Source organism: Ascaphus truei, chromosome 3 (assembly GCF_040206685.1).
Source record: "Ascaphus truei isolate aAscTru1 chromosome 3, aAscTru1.hap1, whole genome shotgun sequence".
NCBI lineage: Eukaryota > Metazoa > Chordata > Amphibia > Anura > Ascaphidae > Ascaphus > Ascaphus truei.
Window position 1 is genome coordinate 427,696,997 of NC_134485.1, and position 22,381 is coordinate 427,719,377.

Below are 22,381 nucleotides of genomic sequence, written 5' to 3' on the forward strand. Positions count from 1 at the left end.
CAAACTGAGCATACTATCAAGATTGTAATTTAAAAAGAAATAACTGCGATATAAAAAACAGACCGTATAGATTAGACATGTAAATTAAACTGTAAACTCTCCAGGGCAGCAGCTTCCTTGCCTAGTATTAGATCAGATTATTGTTGCACTTATTGTAATTACCTTTATATATTGTATTATCCCTTTTGTAAAGCGCTGTGTACACCGTTAGCGCAGTATCAATACAAATGCAGACATGCTACATATATGCATTCTCTCGTCCACTGCAACATATATTTATATTAAATGCAGGATTTCCCTTTTATTGGATCATCTGTGAAGAAATATTGCACAAAAAACGGCGGCAAACGTGATTACACGCTCATCACTAGCCTTGCACAATGGAGAGTCCGCTCCACACTGTGGGGTGCACTCCGAGGCGTTTGTGTAAACGCAGAGAAAGGTATGAGGTGCACGCACTGTGCTTTTGGAACACACCCGCGGCGCAGGCAGAATCTCACACTTGTGCCACTTCCAATATGGAGGATTTTGGGGAGCATATCACAGGGAAACAAAATGATGCACAGAGAGGCAGCATGTGATACATCTCAGTACCAACAAATCCTACCTGCAATGTGAAACTTCATGGAAGCCAGGTCTTATCCCAACGTCATTCACACTGTACAACATGTAACCCCCTCCAACTGCTCCTACTGACACTCCTATCGCAAGCTAAGGCGGGCAGGACACAACTGGAGCAAGAGTACCTTGATACATGGGTGCAAGGTGAAAAATGCCCTGGTTTTGTGCCAAAATCAAATTGATATATAGACCCATGAGCATACAACACATTTGCCTTTTCATCAGCATTTCTTTGACTTTGTAGTACTGTATGTGTCAAAGGTGGTTGCAAAATTCAGCAATTCCTCAAGGTAAGAGATGGCCAGGCATTTTATTTATGTATTACAATTATGCAACCCCCATTAGCAGTGCTCCTGACTGCAGCCATAGACAGGTCGGGTTTGGTTAGCCCGTGGGCATGATTCCATGATTCTTCATAAGTTAGTCAGCAGTGAGCGCCCAGCCAATATGTTCCCAGGAATGAGCTTACGGCATATGCTCAATGGGAAAAATGAGGCTGATAAGTGCCATTAAAAAAAAAAATGAAAAAAATCAAGTATTTTCAAAATAATTTTTGAAGTTGCTTTGGAGAGTTTTTTTTAAATAGTGTAAATTGAGGAGTTAGTTATTTTGATTCCCTGATCTACTACATTTTGCTCTTCTTCTTGTATACTAAGCACCCCCCTCCCCCACCACGGTCCGTATTCACCATGCTGGGATGCCATCTTCAGGGGGACGCGTTCCGATCCATTCTGATGCAAGGAACTAGACTGACATGTTTTTGCATGTACCTTCCTAACATTATAAAATAGAAACTTGCTACTAGAGATGAGCGAGTTCTTGATTCCAAAAACCAATACAAAACCCCTCAGCACTGACTAAACTTGCTGCTATGAGCACACATGTATTTATGAAGTTAGTCCGTTTACTAGGGGAGGTAAAAAGGCCAATCTTGAACAGCTGAACAGTTCCGGTGTGATTACTGGTCACACTTCTATTCAAACGCCGTCATGCAGAGCCCGATATAAGCGCTGGGGGAAAAAAAGGCCTCTGGTCTTTTGTTCCCAGTAAATGTACGTGCTCATAGCAGGACATTTATTCACTGCGCAGCGTTTTTGTATTGGTTTGGGAATCCAGAATTTCGTTTCTCAAAACAGCAACACTGTAACAAATCAATACCTGTGCCAAATTCCTGCCTGTGCCCAATCCCTGCCTGTGCCCAAACACTACCTGTGCCCAAACACTACCTGTACCAAATCACAGCACGCGGTCATTCTATGAGCCGAGATATTACATTCATTCAAATCACTGAACAAGTACAGAGCAAATTATAGATTGAGTCCATCTCCGAAGATATATTCTGCTATTGCAAACTAGCACTTTTCTCCACTCACCTCACGGTTTTAAGATTTACAGTAGTGTGTGTGTGTGTTTTATATGTTTGATTAAACAGATGAAACGTTAGGTTTTAATATTGTAGTGGTGTGTTTCCTGAAAGAACGTCATTCTTTTGAGCGTATTCCTTTTCCGCTCTCTGTTTTGTTCCAACAATAACTCTACGCAGCGAGCGGCAAAGTGCACAATGCAGATGTCTGATGTGGTATATCGGAAACCTGTCATATGGACATCAAAAAAACCCCAGTGCCCACCATGACTTAACGCATCGTGCGGCCGGCAATGAAGGGGTTAAACGCAGTGTGTGATCTGCATCTTTGGATATTGCCTCCACCCCCCTCCCCCCCAGCTAGGCGCACCAAGACCTACCATGGAAGAATTAGCCTGCGTCACATCCCCGTCCCTACATTTTTGTTTTATTGAAATGTTTTTCAATGGTTAACACAATAAACTGCATGGATAACGAGAACAATGTGTTTTAAAGTGACGCATCACAAGCGGCTGTAAGGTTTAAACACAAGCAAGTATCCTCGTGGCTTCAACACTGGGCTCAATGTAGACATGGTGTGATTAAATAAACGCAATGGTTCTTTTTTCTGCCTCAGGAGGCACTTCGGTACAAAGTAAAACCACAACACAATGCAAATACAATGTTTCAAAAGATAAAACATTTTTAAACGCAAATTAAACTGGTGAGAACATCCTAAGTAGTAGGGCAATATGTAGGACAGTAGTAGTAAGACATCCTAAGTAGTAGGGCAATATGTAGGACAGTAGTAGTAGGACATCCTAAGTAGTAGGGCAATATGTAGGACAGTAGTAGTAGGACATCCTAAGTAGTAGGGCAATATGTAGTACAGTAGTAGTAGGACATCCTAAGTAGTAGGGCAATATGTAGGACAGTAGTAGTAGGACATCCTAAGTAGTAGGGCAATATGTAGGACAGTAGTAGTAGGACATCCTAAGTAGTAGGGCAATTGACATTGTTTCCACAAACAGGTGTATCCAGAACTGCAATTATTTGACAAGTTGTCGAGCAGTGGGGAGTAGTTCAAATAAAAATGGGGTGGCCAACTCCAGTCCTCGAAGACCGAGCCACCTGTGCTGAAGCAGGGATATCCTGAAAAGTTGACTTGTTGGTGGCCCTTGAGGACTGGAGTTGGCCGCCCCTGTAATAGTCTATATTGTCAGGAACCTTATCTTGGTACAAAGGCTTTTAAGAGTATGAAGCCAAGAACAAATGTGAGCCAGGTCATTCCAAGGTCATGCCCGTTCTTTTGGGTGTGGGCCATAAGCAGCTTGTCTGAGTAATTTCCATTGGTCTTCACTTCCAGCCTAACCGGTAATGATTTTTTCCCCCAATGTGGCAGAAGTAAAGAGGTGACCACTGAAGTTGCCAGCGGTCTGGCATGCTTGCCAGTTTGGCTAAAGGCTTTTGGGAATAGGGAAAGCAACATCCCCATGAACATACACCAATTGGAGAGGGAGACTCGGGAAAGCACAAACTGATATCTTACTTACATTAGGTCTCTGCTCCTCCTCGTTGCCCCTGGGCTGCTCCAGAGAGGCTCTTCTGAGCATGGGACTGTCTTCGGGTGGTCCGTTGGCTAGTACAGGCCTATGCACCACTGCCATTACATCCCAGTCTCTGGACCAGCCCCCCTCTTCTTATACCCTCTATTTCAGGCGACTGATGGAAAGAAATAGAGACTTGTTACAGATTGATAGCAGAAACAAAAATAATGTACATGTGACGACATGTTCAGTACGTATACTAGATAGAAGGGCATCACATATTGAAATTGGAACGAATGACCTCCGCAACATAACACAAGTCATCTCTGTTTATGTTTTTATTTTCCTTAAAGTCGTCAGATTTGCAGATTTAGACCCAAAAGTCTAACTGCAAAAAGCCTGGAGGCAAATATCACAAAATATACAACACATTCTGCTTCTGTTAAAAAGCTAATTAGGAGTTTATATCTACCAGAGGAAAGAAAATGAGAAATTGTAAAGAGCATCCTTAGTGAGACAGGTTTTTTATTTTTATTAGAAACAATGGTGGGCATCTTTAAAAGGCCCAAGAGAAACAGGTTCTTTTTTTCCCCAAACCTCTTTATGTTTCAGGAACAGAAAACTATTGAACACACACACACACAACGGAGAAGGGGAAGCGAAGGCAAATGTTGCCATTTTCCCTTAACTGGCTACGTTGCATTGTCTATTTAAAATGATCTAAAAATAAAATGATGATCTCCCCTACCCTCACCACTTCCTAAAGCCTCTCCAAAACCCAACAGTCACCCACCTCATAGATCCAATTGACACCACTGACCCCACTGTCAGACACATCACCATGCCACCGACCGAATTAAATCCACAGACCTTACCCAAACCCCTGTACACCAACCAAGCCAGCTCTTAAATGTTCCCACCCATAGCCCGGTCCATAATGTTCCCTCCCCTGCCCACCCACCAAACAAGTGTTACTAACTAACGTCCAGCGCTCTGGGCAAGGGCGCTATATAAATGCTCTTATAAATGAATACACCTGTAAATGTGCTGCAGGGAAAGAGAACGGAAGTACTGTAAAATAACATCAAGGTTTCAAAAACTAAATGGGAAAGAAAAAGATTTGGGAATAGGTTTCATTCCAAGACTGTCACTTCCGGCACAAAATGCATGTATTATTATAGCGATAACCTTACAGAAACATTATAATACAATATATGTGGGACGTGCACAATAGAAATACACAATGCTGCCAGGAAAAGCGCACAGATTCAATCCCCTATTCCATCTCAGGGACCCCACTGACCCCCATGCATTTGATTAGAGGCCTCAGATATATTGGGATACTCGTAGTACAGCGGTTACTGCATCTTTAGCATGGGAGTGTGGTCAGAGATGTACAGGTGTAGAGAGGCTTACAGTCTCAGAGCCGCGGCTGAGAAATCTTAAAGCCGCAGCTCCAGATATAGTGCTGAGGGGAAGGGGGGGCGGAAGCTTCCAGATCGGACCCACGCAGCAATAATCCTCCGGCACCGGGGCGGGTGTGGTCCGGCACCTTGCCCTGGTGCCAAAAGCAGTGAGGTTTTCTACATCTGTACTGAACCAGACAGATTTGTTCCTAGCCTTACTATAGCTGGACAATTACTTTGTACTAAATATGTACCCCTCAAAAAAGTCCCCAAAAGGTATCGCAACCCACAAATCTACAAAAAATGCTATAATTATGAACAAGGCTCCCTCTTTACTTTAAGTGGGTTACGCAAACTTTGAATCCCAGTGCCAGCTCCTTGTGCCTGAGATTTAAACAAGTTTATATAGTGCACATACACATACATTATAGTGCACATACACATACACATACATTCTAGTGCATATACACGGCACATACACATACATTCTAGTGCATATACACGGCACATACACAAACATTCTAGTGCACATACACATACATTCTAGTGCATATACACGGCACATACACATACATTATAGTGCATATCCACGGCACATACACATACATTATAGTGCATATACACGGCACATACACATACATTCCAGTGCATATACACGGCACATACACATACATTCTAGTGCATATACACGGCACATACACATACATTCTAGTGCATATACACGGCACATACACATACATTCTAGTGCATATACACGGCACATACACATACATTATAGTGCATATACACGGCACATACACAATCATTATAGTGCATATACACGGCACATACTCATACATTATAGTGCACAAACACGGCACATACACATACATTATAGTGCATATACACGGCACATACACATACATTATAATGCATATACACGGCACATACACATACATTATAATGCATATACACGGCACATACACATACATTATAGTGCATATACACGGCACATACACATACATTATAGTGCATATACACGGCAAATACACATACATTATAGTGCATATACACGTCACATACACATACATTAGAGTGCATATACACGGCACATACACATACATTATAGTGTACATACACATACATTCTAGTGCATATGCACGGCACATACACATACATTATAGTGCATATGCACGGCACATACACATACATTATAGTGCACATACACGGCACATACACATACATTATAGTGCATATACACGGCACATACTCATACATTATAGTGCATATACACGGCACATACTCATACATTATAGTGCACAAACACGGCACATACACATACATTATAGTGCATATACACAGCACATACACATACATTATAGTGCATATACTCGGCACATACACATACATTATAGTGCATATACACGGCACATACACATACATTATAGTGCACAAACACGGCACATACACATACATTATAGTGCATATACACGGCACATACACATACATTATAATGCATATGCACGGCACATACTCATACATTATAGTGCACAAACACGGCACATACACATACATTATAGTGCATATACACGGCACATACACATACATTATAATGCATATACACGGCACATACACAGACATTATAATGCATATACACGGCACATACACATACATTATAGTGCATATACACGGCACATACACATACATTATAGTGCATATGCACGGCACATACACATACATTATAGTGCACATACACAAACATACACGGCAAATACACATACATTCTAGTGCATATGCACGGCACATACACATACATTATAGTGCACATACACATACATTATAGTGCATATACACAGCACATACTCATACATTATAGTGCATATACACGGCACATACTCATACATTATAGTGCACAAACACGGCACATACACATACATTATAGTGCATATACACGGCACATACACATACATTATAATGCATATACACGGCACATACACATACATTATAGTGCATATGCACGGCACATACACATACATTATAATGCATATACACGGCACATACACATACATTATAGTGCATATGCACGGCACATACACATACATTATAATGCATATACACGGCACATACACATACATTATAGTGCATATACACGGCACATACACATACATTATAATGCATATACACGGCACATACACATACATTATAGTGCATATGCACGGCACATACACATACATTATAGTGCACATACACATACATTATAGTGCATAGAAACGGCACATACACATACATTATAGTGCACATACACGGCACATACACATACATTAAGTGTAAATACACGGCATATACACATACATCATAGTGTAAATACACGGCATATACATACATTATAGTGCACAAACACGGCACATACATTATAGTGCATATACACGGCACATACACATACATTATAGTGCATATACACGGCACATACACATACATTATAGTGCATATACACGGCACATACACATACATTATAGTGCATATGCACGGCACATACACATACATTATAGTGCATATACACGGCACATACACATACATTGTAGTGCATATACACGGCACATACACATACATTATAGTGCATATACACGGCACATACACATACATTATAGTGCATATACACGGCAAATACACATACATTATAGTGCATATACACGGCACATACACATACATTATAGTGCATATACACGGCACATACACATACATTATAGTGCACATACACATACATTATAGTGCATATGCACGGCACATACACATACATTATAGTGCATATACACGGCACATACACATACATTATAGTGCACATACACATACATTATAGTGCACAAACACGGCACATACACATACATTATAGTGCCCAAACACGGCACATACACATACATTATAGTGCACATACACTACATTAGTAGTGAACAAACAGAAGTATGTACATCAGAACTCTACCACAAAGGAAAACAAACACACACGTTAAGTATTTGGAGACCATTCAAACCACCTTTAAGAAACGTCCCGGGAGGGGCGGGGGGGGGGGGTAGAAAGCATTGTCCACTTAACGGGATGGAAATAAGAAAAAAATCATTAAAAATGGCTATTATATTTTTTTTATAATATACCATATAAAGTAATTTCACGAGAGCCCAGGAGGAGACCAGCAAACAGTAATATTAACATTCTTACCCATCCTACTTGTATCCCCCTCTTAAGGCCCTATTCAATAACCTCAGATAAAAGCACTTCAGCATCCCAAAACGGTTTTGGAGCGCTTGCCTTGAAAAAATAATATTTACACTTTTTGCCTAATTCAATCAAAATGACAAAGTAAGAGTACATACATACATATACACAGCAGAACTGATAACCCTGGGTCAATATACTATAAATACAAATATAGTTACAGACATGGTTACATAGGTGCATAGTAAAAGACGTACGTCCATCAAGTTCAACCTATGCTAAATTTAGACAACAGATACTTTATCCTATATCTATACTTGCTTATTGATCCAGAGGAAGGCAAACAAAAAACCCCAGAGTCATATCATCCAATGATATCTCATAAGGGGGAAAAAAAATTCTGTCTAAATTTACCATGGGTTGAACTCGATGGGAATAGGTGTTTTTTTCAACTTTATCTACTATGTAACTATGTTCTGACTTCTTTTTTGTTTTTTTACAAAGTCTTAGTAGAGCTATATCCTGCAGTTCTCTAACACCTGCCATCTATGCTAAACCACTACAAAGTGCTTCACAGCAGGGTTACAGCTGTGGTGGAGTCTGTTCCATGTGCAGAAATGTGGGTAATCTTTGCAGAGTAAAACTCTGTTTTTCTCCTCTTCTGCCCCAAACCACAAAACTGGCCACAATGCCGATGGCAACTTGTAAAAAGAAAAAGAGGAAGCCACCTATATACTTAGTTATCTTAAACAAACAAAAACTTGTGTGAATGGAAGTGAATGGATTAGCAATCAAGCTCCATGCAAGTAATTTCGTTATCTACTATTGGTCGTTATCTCTGTATGAGGTGTACAATCATATAGGAAGATAAGACCAGGAAATGAAGATTACTCATCTTAACCCTTCTCATAGTGAACTGTTGCCATTTTTTTCTGAAACAAATGTTAGCAAAAATGTGTGTATTTTCTCTCTGATCTGTCTGCAATATGGGGAAACAAAGTAGGTACATACTTGGAACCTTAATTTATGTAGCTCGAAGATCTGTATCGTTCCTGCAAATAATGGAAGACCATAAATGTTTAGGGTGATGTCAACAAAAGACTATTCTGTTCAGAGAAAAAGGCTTGATGTTGACTAATGCCCACACAACCCTAAACACCATTGGAAGTAAATAAATCACAGCTTTTATTATCATGAAGTGAGCCGTCACTTAATTGACCAGGTTCCTGCAACATCTGAGCTCCTGGAATTCCCATGAATCCTTCTCCTACTGTAGGACCTAACGCTGCTGTCACTTGCCACAACACCCACTAAAAGCCACCCCCTGCTCGCTGCCCTGGCCAGGCATCTCACCACCATTCCACATCAAAACCATGGCCCTTCAGGAACTGCGCAAACAGATAAAGGGCACAGCGGATTTGCTAAAGAGAAGATATTTAATAAAGCCACAAAAAAAAAAAATAACCGACGTTTCGGCTGCCGTTGCAGCATTTTTCAAGGATATGGCTCGAAGAATGCTGCAATGACAGCCGAAACGTCGGTTCTTTTTTTGTAGCTACATTAAATATCTTCTCTTTAGCAAATCCGTAGTTCTCTTTTTCTTTTTCCATTTGTTCTGATATGACGGAGAGCAGCGGGTCTTATGAACAAGGAGCATCGGTATAAATATTCACCAGTCTTATTTTCGCTTGGAGTGCAACAAATTCTTATTCTTTGCCTTAAGAAACTGCAACTGGATAGGGGACCACCTTTTCTACCAGTGTCTTTCATCACGACTAAGGGTCTCCCACCCCCTCCCTTTCTTTTCTTGGAAACAGAACTCCCACAAAAACTTTTCTTGCCACAAGTAGTTCACCCCCTTCTTGCTCTCTCACTTCTGTCCTACCTGCCTTGTTCCAGGCTCCACCTGGGACATTTTGGCCCCAGATCCAGTTCTGGCAGCCATATTGATCCAGGAGAAAAGTAGATGTAGGTCTTTATTTGTAGAGCACCACTCATGAAATTGGCACTTCTAGCAGCAGCCTTTAGGATAAATTGTAGGTGAGAAAGCAGAGCCGCAGGAAGGCCAGAGAGTAAAAGGTTACTATAGTTAAGACAGGAGAGAATAAGGGCATGTGTTTCTTTTAGCTTTAGAGCGACAGAGGAAAGGGCGTATCTTCCATATGTTGCGATACCTTTTGGGGTAACAATATTAGGATTCTGAAATCACTGTACAGTATCATTTAATCTATGAGGAGCCCTACCGTTGGCCCCAGACCAATGAAATCCACCCTTGCCCTAACCCTGGTGCTGCCTCTCTCTACAGAACTATGGCAAAAGTAACATTAAGAATATGTTCAATATACCGCCGATATACAGCGACAAGAACCCACTATATTTAGGAATCATTCATTCTGGTATGTACAGGGATGCATTTTGTAATGCATACTGTGCATGTTCTTGAATAGGTAAGATTCTGTGTTTAAAAGCCCAGAGGGCCAGATTTACTCAACTGTGCAGAGCCTCGGGGCTCAACCCACATTAAAACCAACTTCAACAATTAACTTTTTATTGATGTAGCCCTTTTAACCCTTCCATGTTTCTGCTGTGGTCCTGTGATCGCTGTACAGAGTGCTGGAAATGTGCTACAACTGCACACCACGAGTATCGCAAAACCAAACCTAAAACACTAATGTGAAGGCAGCCATCTATATTTCGTGGCATTTCAAAAATGCTCGAATGCCAAAGTACAGAGAGATGAATTGGTCAGCCCTCTCGCATCAAATCACAGCACAAAAAACGGTTTCCCTTCCCCTTTTTGGGGGGATAGGAGGTGTTCCCAGAAGCTGGGCAAAGGATAATAAATAATTATTTTTTACAGGGGTTTTTTTTTTCTTCCCAACTTGTGTTTTATTATTTTCAAAGGAAGGGAGAGGGGAGGGGGGATACAGAAAATAAAAAGGGGGGTAGGTGGGGAGGGCATAGGGAAACATCCACAGCGGTCTCCACGCAGGGAGCAGACAGTCACTTATACAAACGCACACTTCGTTTATCACAGGTATACATACAATTTAGACGGTTTAGTTAGTATTGATAAGTCATCTCAAGGCACGCAGTCTAAGTCAAGTCTGGATTTTGCCATACATAGGTCGCCCACGGGTCCCAAGTTGGCAGAAAACTGTTGAATCTGTCGTGGATTAAACTAGTGAGCCTCTCCATAGCCATGACATGATTTATTTTGTGCATTACTGTTGTGATAGGTGGGGGATCATTCTGTTTCCAGTGTTTTGCTATCATTGCTTTAGCTGCCGACAGGATTTGTATCGTCAAATGGTCTACTTTCCTATCAAGGCCCTCTATAGGTTTTAATAGGAGCACAGTTTCCATATCCCAGGTTGGATCCAACCCCAACACCCCTTTTATTAGTCTTCTGATCCTCCCCCTAAAGAAAATAATCTTGGGCATGACCACCAGATATGCTTGAACGTGCCCAATTGCCCACAGTTTCGCCAGCACATACAGTAGGGGAGGTTAATGGGAAAAAAGAATGAAGGCGCGCAGGTGTATAATACCACCTGTGAAGAATTTTTAGGTTTGTTTCCCTGACTGCTGAGCATCGGGAGGCTCTAGCTATTCTTTCGTAAATTTCCTCCCAATCTTCGTCGGCTATAGGGTTGTCCAAATCCCTTCCCCAGTCTGAGATATTTTTACTTATTTGCCCTCTGTACTGACTTATTAAGACCTGCAAAAATTAAGCAATCGTTCCTTTGTGATATTCACCAAGCTGGTATAGACTCTCAAAGGTGGTGAGGGGTCTAATCCAAGTTTCTTTGGATGTAGCGACGATACATAGTGTCTAAGCTGCATATACTGGAATATTTGTATATCTGGGATGCCATATTCTTCTTTTAGTTCAGGGAACGACTTTATCCTGCCTCCCTTTTGCATATCTCCAATGGAGGATAGCCCTATTTTGTCCCATCTTTTCAAGACTGTTGTGCTGGGGTGAACTCCGGGTTAGACCTAACCGGTGTCAGGGGCGAGGGGATAGATGAAATCTGTTTGTATTTGCAATTTTTGTCCCAGATATTTATAGAGTGCGCAAGAACTGGATGGTCTTTGTAGTTCGTTGTCCTACTTTCCCTCTTTACCCATAAAAGGGCTGCCATATCTAACAGCCGGGCTTCCGATCTCTCAATATCCACCCATGGTTTTGTAAAGGGAGCTGCAAACCAGTAGATTAGCAAGCTCAGCCTGGCCGCTTCATAATATTTAGCTAGGCCTGGCTGTCCCAGGCCTCCCCAGATCAGAGGGAGCACCATTAACTTTTTCTTAATTCTGGGTTTCCTGCCATTCCAGATAAATTTGTCTATCTCCCTCTCCAGAGCCTTATGCTGGGACTGTTACTGGTAGTACTTGAAAAAGGTACACTATTCTTGGTAGTAGGTTCATTTTGACCGATATGACCCTGCCTGACCAGGAAATCTGCTGTCCCGACCAATTCAGTAGGTCTTTCTTCAAAATTTTGATTACATTTGGATAGTTTGCGCCATAAATCTCCTCGTACGTTTGTGTAATAAACACTCCTAGATATCTTATCTTATCTGGCTTCCACTTTATGGGAAATAATTTTTTCAGAGCGTTCTCTGTTTCTTTGGTAATAAAGAAGCTTAAAGCCTCTGATTTAGTATGATTGACTTTAAAATTTGATAATTTACCGAATTCGTCTAATATGTCAAACAGAGTTCTTAGGGATGACTCTGGATTGGTCAAGGAAAGTAAAATGTCGTCCGCGAATAGGGATAGCATGTAAAACTTTGTCACCTATAGGGACACCTTGTATCTCTGGGTTTGATCTTATTCTTGAGGCCAATACTTCTATGCAAATAGCAAACAGAAGGGGGGACAATGGGCATCCCTGTCTGGTACCATTGGAGATCTTAAAGGGTGTTGAGGTGTGACCTGAGGTGCGGACTGTGGCTGTTGGGCTGGAGTATAAAGCTGTTATACCGTTAATGAAATTTTCATGTAGACCCACCTCTCTGAGCACTCGGAACATAAAAGGCCAAGCCACCCTATCGAATGCTTTTTCAGCATCGAGTCCTAGTACCAGTGTGGGGTGTAGGTTTGTGTTGCTGTTGTGAATAATGCTAATAATCCTGCGAATATTATCTGAGGCTTGCCTCTCTGGAGTGAACCCCACTTGGTCTGGGTGGACCAACAAATTTAGGACCTTATTTAGTCTAGTCGCTAGTATTTTTGCGAACAGTTTTATGTCTGTGTTTATCAATGAAATAGGTCTGTAGCTGGGACATATTGTGGAGTTGGGACATATTGTGGAGTTGGGACATATTGTGGGGTCTTTTCCTTCTTTTGGGATAACTATAACTGAGGCTTCTAGTAAATCCCTTGATAGGGCTTCACCATTGAGGATTTTATTGAACCATCTGACCAAGTAGGGTTTCAGTGTGTGCTCAAACTTTTTGTTATAAAAATAAGAGAACCCGTCCGGGCCTGGGGCCTTGGCATTTTTAAGTGATTTTAGGGCGGTAGACACCTCCTCAGCGGTTATTGGGGCTCCTAAATGGCTCGCCTCTGACTCATCTAATTTAGGTAGTCTAGTTGCTTTTATATAGTCGTCTAATTTTGTTGCTGAGTCAGGGTTTTTATTTTTAAAGAAAGAGGTGTCCTTTAAAAGAAATTAAGTCACACTAATATGAATAAAAGATCTTAAGAAAAAGAGTTGTATGTCAGTGTTTATATTCTCTTTTGCATTACATCACAAAATATACTAAAATTATTACAAACTAAAAAGGATAGGACAGTGTTTTTCAACCAGGGTTCCTAGGAAGTTTTGCGTTCCCCAGGTATCCCCTAAAGGGTTCCCTGCAATTTTCAGGTAGTTTGAAAAAAATTGTACCAAATACAGAAGAATTTACAATACATCTGATCTCAGACACTCTATTAGAGAGGGTTGGGGTTCCTTACAATGCATCTGATCTCAGACACGCTGTTAGAGAGGGTCGGGGTTCCTTACAATACATCTGATCTCAGACACTCTATTAGAGAGGGTTGGGGTTCCTTACAATGCATCTGATCTCAGACACGCTGTTAGAGAGGGTCGGGGTTCCTTACAATGCATCTGATCTCAGATGCACTATTAGAAGGGGTTGGGATTCCGCAGAATTTCACAATGTAAATACTGTATAGGGCTATTTAACCAAAAAAAAAACATTGGAAATAACTGGGATAGGACCAACAAAAAGAGAAGCAGGGTATCCCCGGAGTTGAAATTATCAAGGTCCATCTGCTTCATATGTAGAAAAAAGTAAATAAAAAAAACCCGGAACCACACCATGAGCTGCCGGTGGGAATTCAGATTAATTCAGACTGCCACGGATACCGAAAAGAACTTAGACATCTCCTAGATGTAGTTGGGGTGAGAAGAAGCTGGATTTCCCATCAGCTCTAGGTGGCAGCCAGCAGTTTCCATCCATGTGCCAGTGGAGCTGTATGTCCCAAACCTGTCACACAAACGGTGACTGAGCCAGGGAAATGTATTTATAAAGTTGGGTCTCTTCTGAAGATTGCAGCAGCCTGGATGTCATCTCCCTTATTCAATCTTAGACTGTGAAGCCAAATTGTAAAGTTCGATTCTACATGAACTGTCAAACCTACTCTTTGACATTGTTGGTTAAATTAATGTATGGTCAACACTTGCACCATAAGCTGTCTAAATCTTTTCCTATGGTTATTTTTTTCCAACTCAAAATGCATACTACAGACCTAAAGAAGCTGACACCCATGCTATCCACTGCTGGATTCTAGCACCACTAGGCCCTACTATGAAAACCAAAATAACTATTCATTCACAGTCATCAAGTACTACCAGAGCTCCGCTTTTCAGTACAAGGATGTTGTGTAAGTGGCAACAGCTTCGCCGGTTTCCACATCACTGCTGTACAAAAGGTGCAATACGGTGACATTAATGACATTATTACACTTCCATTGTAGCTTGAAGCGGTGAAAGTAGTAACAGCCCAAACGGTGTCCCCCCATCTGGATTGTTTTACCCTCACCATCCTGATTTAATAGCACTGTTGTAGCCTTGTACCCAGTAAGGGACTAGTAAGTACTGTACTATAAGACGCATGGCCTTTCTTTCTCTCCTGCTGCAGCGCAGAGGTCTGAAGGTACCAAGGGGGATGGAGGGAGGACCACTACATTTTTACTGACAAACTTCTAGTTCCATTTTCTTCTAAAAGAATAGTGGCTTTTAGAAAGCTTTCCTCCCTTTCTACTTCCTGAGCAGACATACTGTGAAGATCTTTGAGAAATATAACATCAGATTAGCCCTTCCGCTACTTTAAATAAATCTATAATGCTTAAGCCCGGGACGGCACGGTGGCTGTATCTGTAGCCCACTTTGAGCACTGCAGATGGGACCATGCAAACTCCTCTTTATATTTAAGTAATGATGGAAGCAGAGCAACATCCTGTCCCTAATGTCTTGGAGTCAATCAGAAGAATCAATTAGACCTGGCGTACTCAACACCAGTCCTCAAGCCCCCCAACAGGACAGGTTTTAAGGGTATCCCAGCTTCAGCACAGGTGGCTCAATCAGAGGCTCGGTCAAAGACTGAGCCTCCGATTTAGCCACCTTTGCAGAAGCAGGGATATCCTTAAAACCTGAGCTGTAGGAGGGGGTAGGGGGGGAGGTCTTGCGGACTGGAGATGAACACCCCTGAATTAGACTATATATAAAATACAAAAAAAATTGTGCCAACAATTACACTAGAGACATCAGTCGTTTAGTACCCTGATAAAGTTTGCAAATATAATGGTAAGAGTGATTGTTGGAGTGCAGCCGCAACGGCTTGTATAATTATTCCTGTGCTGGTCAAAGATAAAATAAATTCTGTTCTTTCACACCATTTCCTGAATTGCACAGAATAAGGATTTATTGCGATCTGCGTATATATTGGAATATCATCCCTACGAAAATATAATTACAGTCACATTAAAATAAAGCACTCACCCATATATCCATGTGTCCTGTTAAATTGAACAATGATCGTCCCTTATCCAGCTGGTGCTTTCCTGTCCTGCGATGTCCTGTCCCAACCAGGCTCGCGTCGGTAAAGACTCTAATGGCGGCACTTTGTAGAAGTCCGACCTGTGGTGTGTATCACCGTACAGCTCTGTCTCATTTTAAACCTCCCTCTGTCTCCACACACAGAGTGGTGTTCAAATAACAAACCACACTGCCGTTCTCTTCTTCCTCCCCCACATTTTATGTGAAACAACAAAACGAATAAGAAACAAAAATATTTGTGGGCTTGACGAATGAAAATATAATGGTGTTCCAGCACGTCACTTAATGTGCACCTTGCACAGAGCACTTCCTGGTTTAATAAATGCATCAGAACGTGACCATGCGGTTGTCGAGGGATGTGGTAAATACCTGTAATCATCGCTTATGTCATGTATACAGCCTGACGGGACTCTCCGTACAGGAGCTGGGAGCACAAAATGTGTCATTGCTAATGTTACAACAATGCCCAACATCGCTGTTTGGGGAGTCACTGACATATTCATAATCATTTCCAAACTGCTGAGCTAATGGCTGTGTCCCATCATATTACAGTATGTAAATGGCTGAGGGGAGGTGAACAATGAAGTTCAGGGTGTAGGGCTAACAGATTGTTATTGTTTTGATGTAAAGCAATGTTACATTTTAATGATCTTACGCCTTCTCAGTGCCAAGCATCCCTTTTCAGCAAATTAATGCTAAAAATCTGCTGCAATGGCAAAGCTGATCACTGCCGCCAACCAGCAACCAGCAACCTGCAAATACCCAGAATACCCAGAATTATGCAAATACCCCACACATATGTTGTGTTACGACCACTTTGAGACCCACCGATTCCTCTTTCTTAGCAATTTTGTTTTCCAGAGGATGGGGGTCATTCAAACATCACCACAAACCTGTCATTTCGCATTCTTTAAATTACAACCATTTTGTCTTCCATGGTTCCTTAAAATGGTTCGTAATGTGTGTCACCCATGTTTAAACAATTATTAGTGACCTATAGAAATCAAATCTAAAATTGGAGAGTTACTTAAGAACCCTTCTATTGGCTAATAGAGATAGGAATTCTGACATTGTTGAAGGGGACGGACTGACGCTGTACATTTCTCAGTGATGAGCATAGTAACGGCCTCATAGTAAAGTAATAGGATCTGAAAAATAGCACAAAAATGCTGGGACGTCCACTCCTGGAAAGATTGGCAATTGTCTTGAATGTTTTCCACTTTTGAATAATCTTTCTCACTGTAGAATGATGGACTTTAAATTTTTGGAAATAGCCTTATAGCCCTTCCCAGATTGATGGCAGCAACAATTGCTTCTCTAAGATCATTGCTGATGTCTTTCCTCCTTGGCATTGTGTTAACAAACACCTGAATGCTCCAGACCAGCAAACTGCTAAGACTTCGACGTTTTTAGAGGTGGTCACACTTGTTGATGATCAATTAATCAAGGGCATTTGATTAGCAGCCCCTGTCTGCTTCTTAGCATCTTAATTCCTATGGAAGCAGTAAGGGTGTACTTGGTTTTTCACACATAGATTCTCCATTTTGGCTTTATTTTTGTTATTTAAATCATGACAGTGTAATATGTCATGTGTTGTTGTTCATCTGAGGTTGTATTTACCTAATTTTAAGACCTGCTAAGGAACAGATGATTGTTATTATGTCCTGATATGTAAAACTATAGAATTCAAAGAGGGTGTACTTTTTTCTCCCATCATCTTCAGCCCTTGTCGAGCTGTTTCTGGAAGAAGGCCTCCCCAATGATCTTCCAGGTGTTGCGGTTCAAAAGCCTCTTTACGTTGCTCCAACAAATTTTCGGATTTCATTCTCCCATCTTCCTTCTGGTTGTCATCTTGGTGTTTTAAGCTCTCTTGGAATCCAGTAGAGTACGATCTTTGTCCAACGATGGTAATTTCTTCCGATATGTGCGGTCCACTGCCATTTTCATGTTGTCACCCTTGTGATGTCACAGACTTTTTTTTATTTTGAACCCATTCATTACTTTTCCTGCCCCTTCGGGTAATACCCAGCATACATCTCTCCGTACTTCGTTGCGTTGTCTGAAGCTTCCGAATTATCTTCCTATTTAGGGTCCATGTTTCACATTCTTAAGTGAGCACGGGCAGAATACACTGGTCGAAAACGTTCTTTTTGAGGAACAGTGGAAGGTTCCCTAGAAATATCTTGTTTCTTCCAAATGCCTCCATCCCAACTTCATTCTTCTATCGATTTCAGTCAAAAGGTTCCCATCAACTGTTATTTGTCGGTCAAGGTAGACAGTCTTCGACTTCTTCTAGTGCTATTTCATTTATTTAAATCGTTGCAGACTTGACACATTTGTTGAACATCACTTTAGCCTTGTTGATATTCATACGGAGGTCCACATTCTTACTTGCTTTGGCGAGTTCTCCAATTTTTTGCTGAAGGTCTTCTGGACTTGTGGCAAATATAACAATGTCATCTGCAAATATTAACCATTGATTTTGATTCCTTTTTCTTCTCAATCTAATGTCTTGAACAATTCTTCAAGTGTTCCAGTGAAAAGCTTACGTAACATGGTGACTCCCTGGCTGACCCTTATCTTGCTTGAACCTTCATGTGATCTAATGGTTGCATTGCACTCAAACAAGACGATGGTCAACAATAAAAGGACCATGCACTAATCATAAAAGAGGTTTGAGGACTTCTATGTGAAATTATGTGCGAACACAAATAACATCAGGTATCATCCAGCAGAGGACAAGCGAGAAGAAACCACCAATGATGTACCATGCGTCTTTCAGAAGAATTGGCAAAAGTCCATGAAGAATGGGAAGGCTCCCGGGGAAGATGGAATTACAACTGAAATCTTGAAAGAAGCTGGGGAAGAAGTAGAGAAAATCCTTGCGACACTCTTTACAGGCTGCTTGAAGAACAGGGACATTCCAGAGCAATGGAGTAATGCCAGAGTTATCCTCATCCACAAGACCAATCACTATGTCCAAACACTTAGAGATAGACACACACACACACACCCTTATCAGTAAGAAATGCCGCTTAATAATTATTATTCTGTTTGTGTCATTAAGTAACAATTTCCTTAGTAGTTATGCTACAAATCCAGCACACAACGGGTTAATTTCATCTGGAGTAATGACATTTAAAAAGTGTCTGTTTTTTCTGTGTCTCAGAGGTTATTGGAGTCAGATCTGACCAATATTAATGGGCCAACTTTATTAGTCGGGGGAGGGGAGGGGGAACTACTAAAACCATAAATGAACAATATGTATATATGATGGATGTCTGGTGACAGTACCCAGAACTGCCAACTGTTACATACGCCTATACCATATATTTTCTCTTACTGTGCATGCAATGTCTTTATTTATAATGTATAACCTCGTTCACCTAATGTAACTATGTATTTGTAACCAAGTATTTGTCATCATAACTCTGTGCCCAGGACATACGTGAAAACTAGAGGTAATTCTCACTGTATTACTTCCTGGTAACACATTTTATAAATAAATAAAATAAATAAATACTACAGGCCCTAGATGCCATCTTCAAAAGGGGCCCAACAATCTCCAAAATCCTTCCTTTGAGTAGCAGAGACCATGACAAAGGGTCACTATTCATTCCCCCCCCCCCCAACCCCGCGCCCTTACAGATTTACTTAATATAAAATGTCTCCAATCTGATATAATTCACAAACATAATGAATATACCATTGTGACATGTGAAGTGAGGCGGATGAAATAATCCCAAAACACACCATAATATTGAGGGTGCAAAGGTCAGATATTTGGCTACCCCTCAAAATTAGGCCGCGCTTATAGTGCCGGCGACGCGACGTTGCCCGAAAACAAATGCATTGCCACCGCCGCATGCGCTTATAGTGCGCGCAACGGCGACAAAGCGACAGAGAGACGTCTCCATCGCAAAAACTGGTAGCCGATAAAATTAGATTTTTCAAGGGCTGGCGCGTCACGTGACCAAATCAAATTTCCGGAATCCCGCAACACCGACGCCCGGTGAAACATAACTTTCGCCGGTGGCGACGGCGACATCACCCATCGTGTCGCCATCGACGGTACTATAGGCACAGCCTTAGGAGTAGCCCCGGCAAGACAGATTTCTATGCCTTTGGCAGACACAGCCGAACAAAATGTTGTGGGCCACATTATTCTATGAGGTACAGAAAGAGAGTTAGGGGTTATTTTTATACTGAGACTTATTTTGAGTTTAAAAACGATTTGCCATCATAAGTGTCACAGGAGATGGATGAGTGGGAATTAAGGATACACCCACGAAACGTGAGGCTCATCTTTGGGACAGAGGCAAAGTTAGGATAAAAAAACATTATGGAATAAAACTCCTCTTGTTGAATTCGAATTTCACAACACGTGGATTCTCATATTCCAAACACACGACCTCTTTGAGGAGTCTAATAAGTGGCAACGTATTTAGGCTTTGTGATATTTTACCGATTATTTTATGAACCGTCTGCATTTATATACTGTACTGTATGTCTTTGAAACGTTCTTTTTCTGTAAACTAGCACTGCACTACTTCTCGTACATTCAATCTAACATTTAATAAGTACAGTCTATGGGCCCTAATTTGAACCTAATTAGAAGAGATTAAATCGCATTTTAGGACACATTTTGCTACATTGGGTTTTGTTTTAATTACATATTTTCCCTAATAAACAGGGACCAAGAACTCTGAAGGTAAGACCGTGCAATTATTCTTGGTGGTGGCAGCATATTGAGGTGTAATATGATGGGTTTTGGGGAGATATTGTTCATTTTGAGGGCCCTGCAGGGAGGTAAAAAGGAGTCAGCAGGATAGATGAAGTATTAACCCTTTTCACATACACAAGTCACGTGTTCCCAGGTGTGCCGTTTGTGACAGTCCTATTACACACCGTAATTATGGTTTCAAAGCTGAAGAGTGATGTGTGCACCTTCTTAGTAAATAAGGATAACATGTTTTTTCCATGCATTTAGGCTGTGTCAACAAAGTCCCAAAACCAGAACATTCGAAACATGGGCTGGCTCAGAGAAGCAAGTTTTTCCTGCTGGACAAGGGAGGAGAAAAAAATAAAGCGCGGCTTCTACTATACATTACTTATTAAAAAATGGACAGACTTTACAAACTAAAGCAGCAATCCCACCTAAAATCACTTTTTTTTTTTGCATTGGAACTGGGGGTCTTCTGGAGGTGAACCGCGCTATTAGATTTGACCGGAGATACGTACCCGTTTAGTTACCGTTTCCTCATGGAATGTAGACGACCTTCCGATAGGAAGCCACGAGGTCAAACCCCCAATGAGGTCGCGGCTTCCTATTGGCAGACGTGACCCGCAAAAATTGGCGGCCATTTTAAATTCCCTAAAAGGTAGGGCTAACCCGGCAAACCAGTATATAGCCTGTATCCCTGGAGTAAAAAGAGCATGGGTCAGATCCGGGTGACCCCCTGGTTTTGAATGGTGTAAAAAAAAAAAAAATCACGGATTTCTGCTTTAACGGCTTACAGCACAGGTACTCTGACATTGTAAGACAAGCAGCTCTAGAGAGGTATTACTACAGATTCGCAGCTAAGTTATGTTACTTCCCTAATAGTGGCAGAAGGGATTATCTAAAAGCGTCTTGGGAAGTGGCATTGCTGCCTTGGTATGCAGTAATTACATATATTATCTATGATTTACAATCACATATTGCAAGCCTAGGAAAGAGATGTATTCATGTACACACTAATCCACCACTTAAACTGCAGCACCCGCTCTGCAAACTCCTTTTTCTGGGCAATTAGTTTAGAGGCAGTTTCCAGTCTGCAATTATTTGAAACCCCCTAAAACGGTGGTAAATCGGAGGTCAATATCTCCCGAAATAGGCAGCCCCAAACTATGCAGTGGTCCGGCACTGGCAGAATTTCCTGGTCAAACATTGTATAAAGAAATAATTCATCCAGCAGCACAGATGGCGTATTTTTTTTTAACATGGGATGCATCTGTATTATAGCAAACACGGAGCAAATCTGAGCTTAAGCCATTGCAATTTGTTTAGCGCAAAAAAAAAAACAAAACACCTTTTCCTTTCAATGGGATATTTTCTTTGATACAGTTGGAGCAATTGTTTTGCCCCAGAATTGCACCACTTTTGCCTTGATGGATAAAACCCATGTAGCGCTGATTTTGTGTTAGTGCTGCTGGAGATAAA

At 41.2% G+C, this 22,381-nt stretch overlaps 1 protein-coding gene across 7 annotated transcripts in view; it reads right to left on the reverse strand.

The window, feature by feature from the left end:
• Positions 1 to 22,381, reverse strand: part of GRAMD1C (GRAM domain containing 1C) — a 144,834-nt gene that overhangs the window by 85,287 nt on the left and 37,166 nt on the right. For 3 of the 7 annotated variants that reach the window (XM_075592845.1, XM_075592847.1, XM_075592846.1), the window contains one exon: positions 3,517 to 3,685. The exons of 3 other annotated variants lie outside the window; for them this stretch is intronic. In XM_075592845.1, coding sequence (XP_075448960.1) covers positions 3,517 to 3,630 — 114 coding nt within the window. In that variant the 5' untranslated portion in view covers positions 3,631 to 3,685. Of the gene's footprint in view, positions 1 to 3,516; positions 3,686 to 16,122; positions 16,359 to 22,381 lie in introns of those variants that run through there. One more of the 7 variants, XM_075592848.1, reaches the window with a different exon arrangement.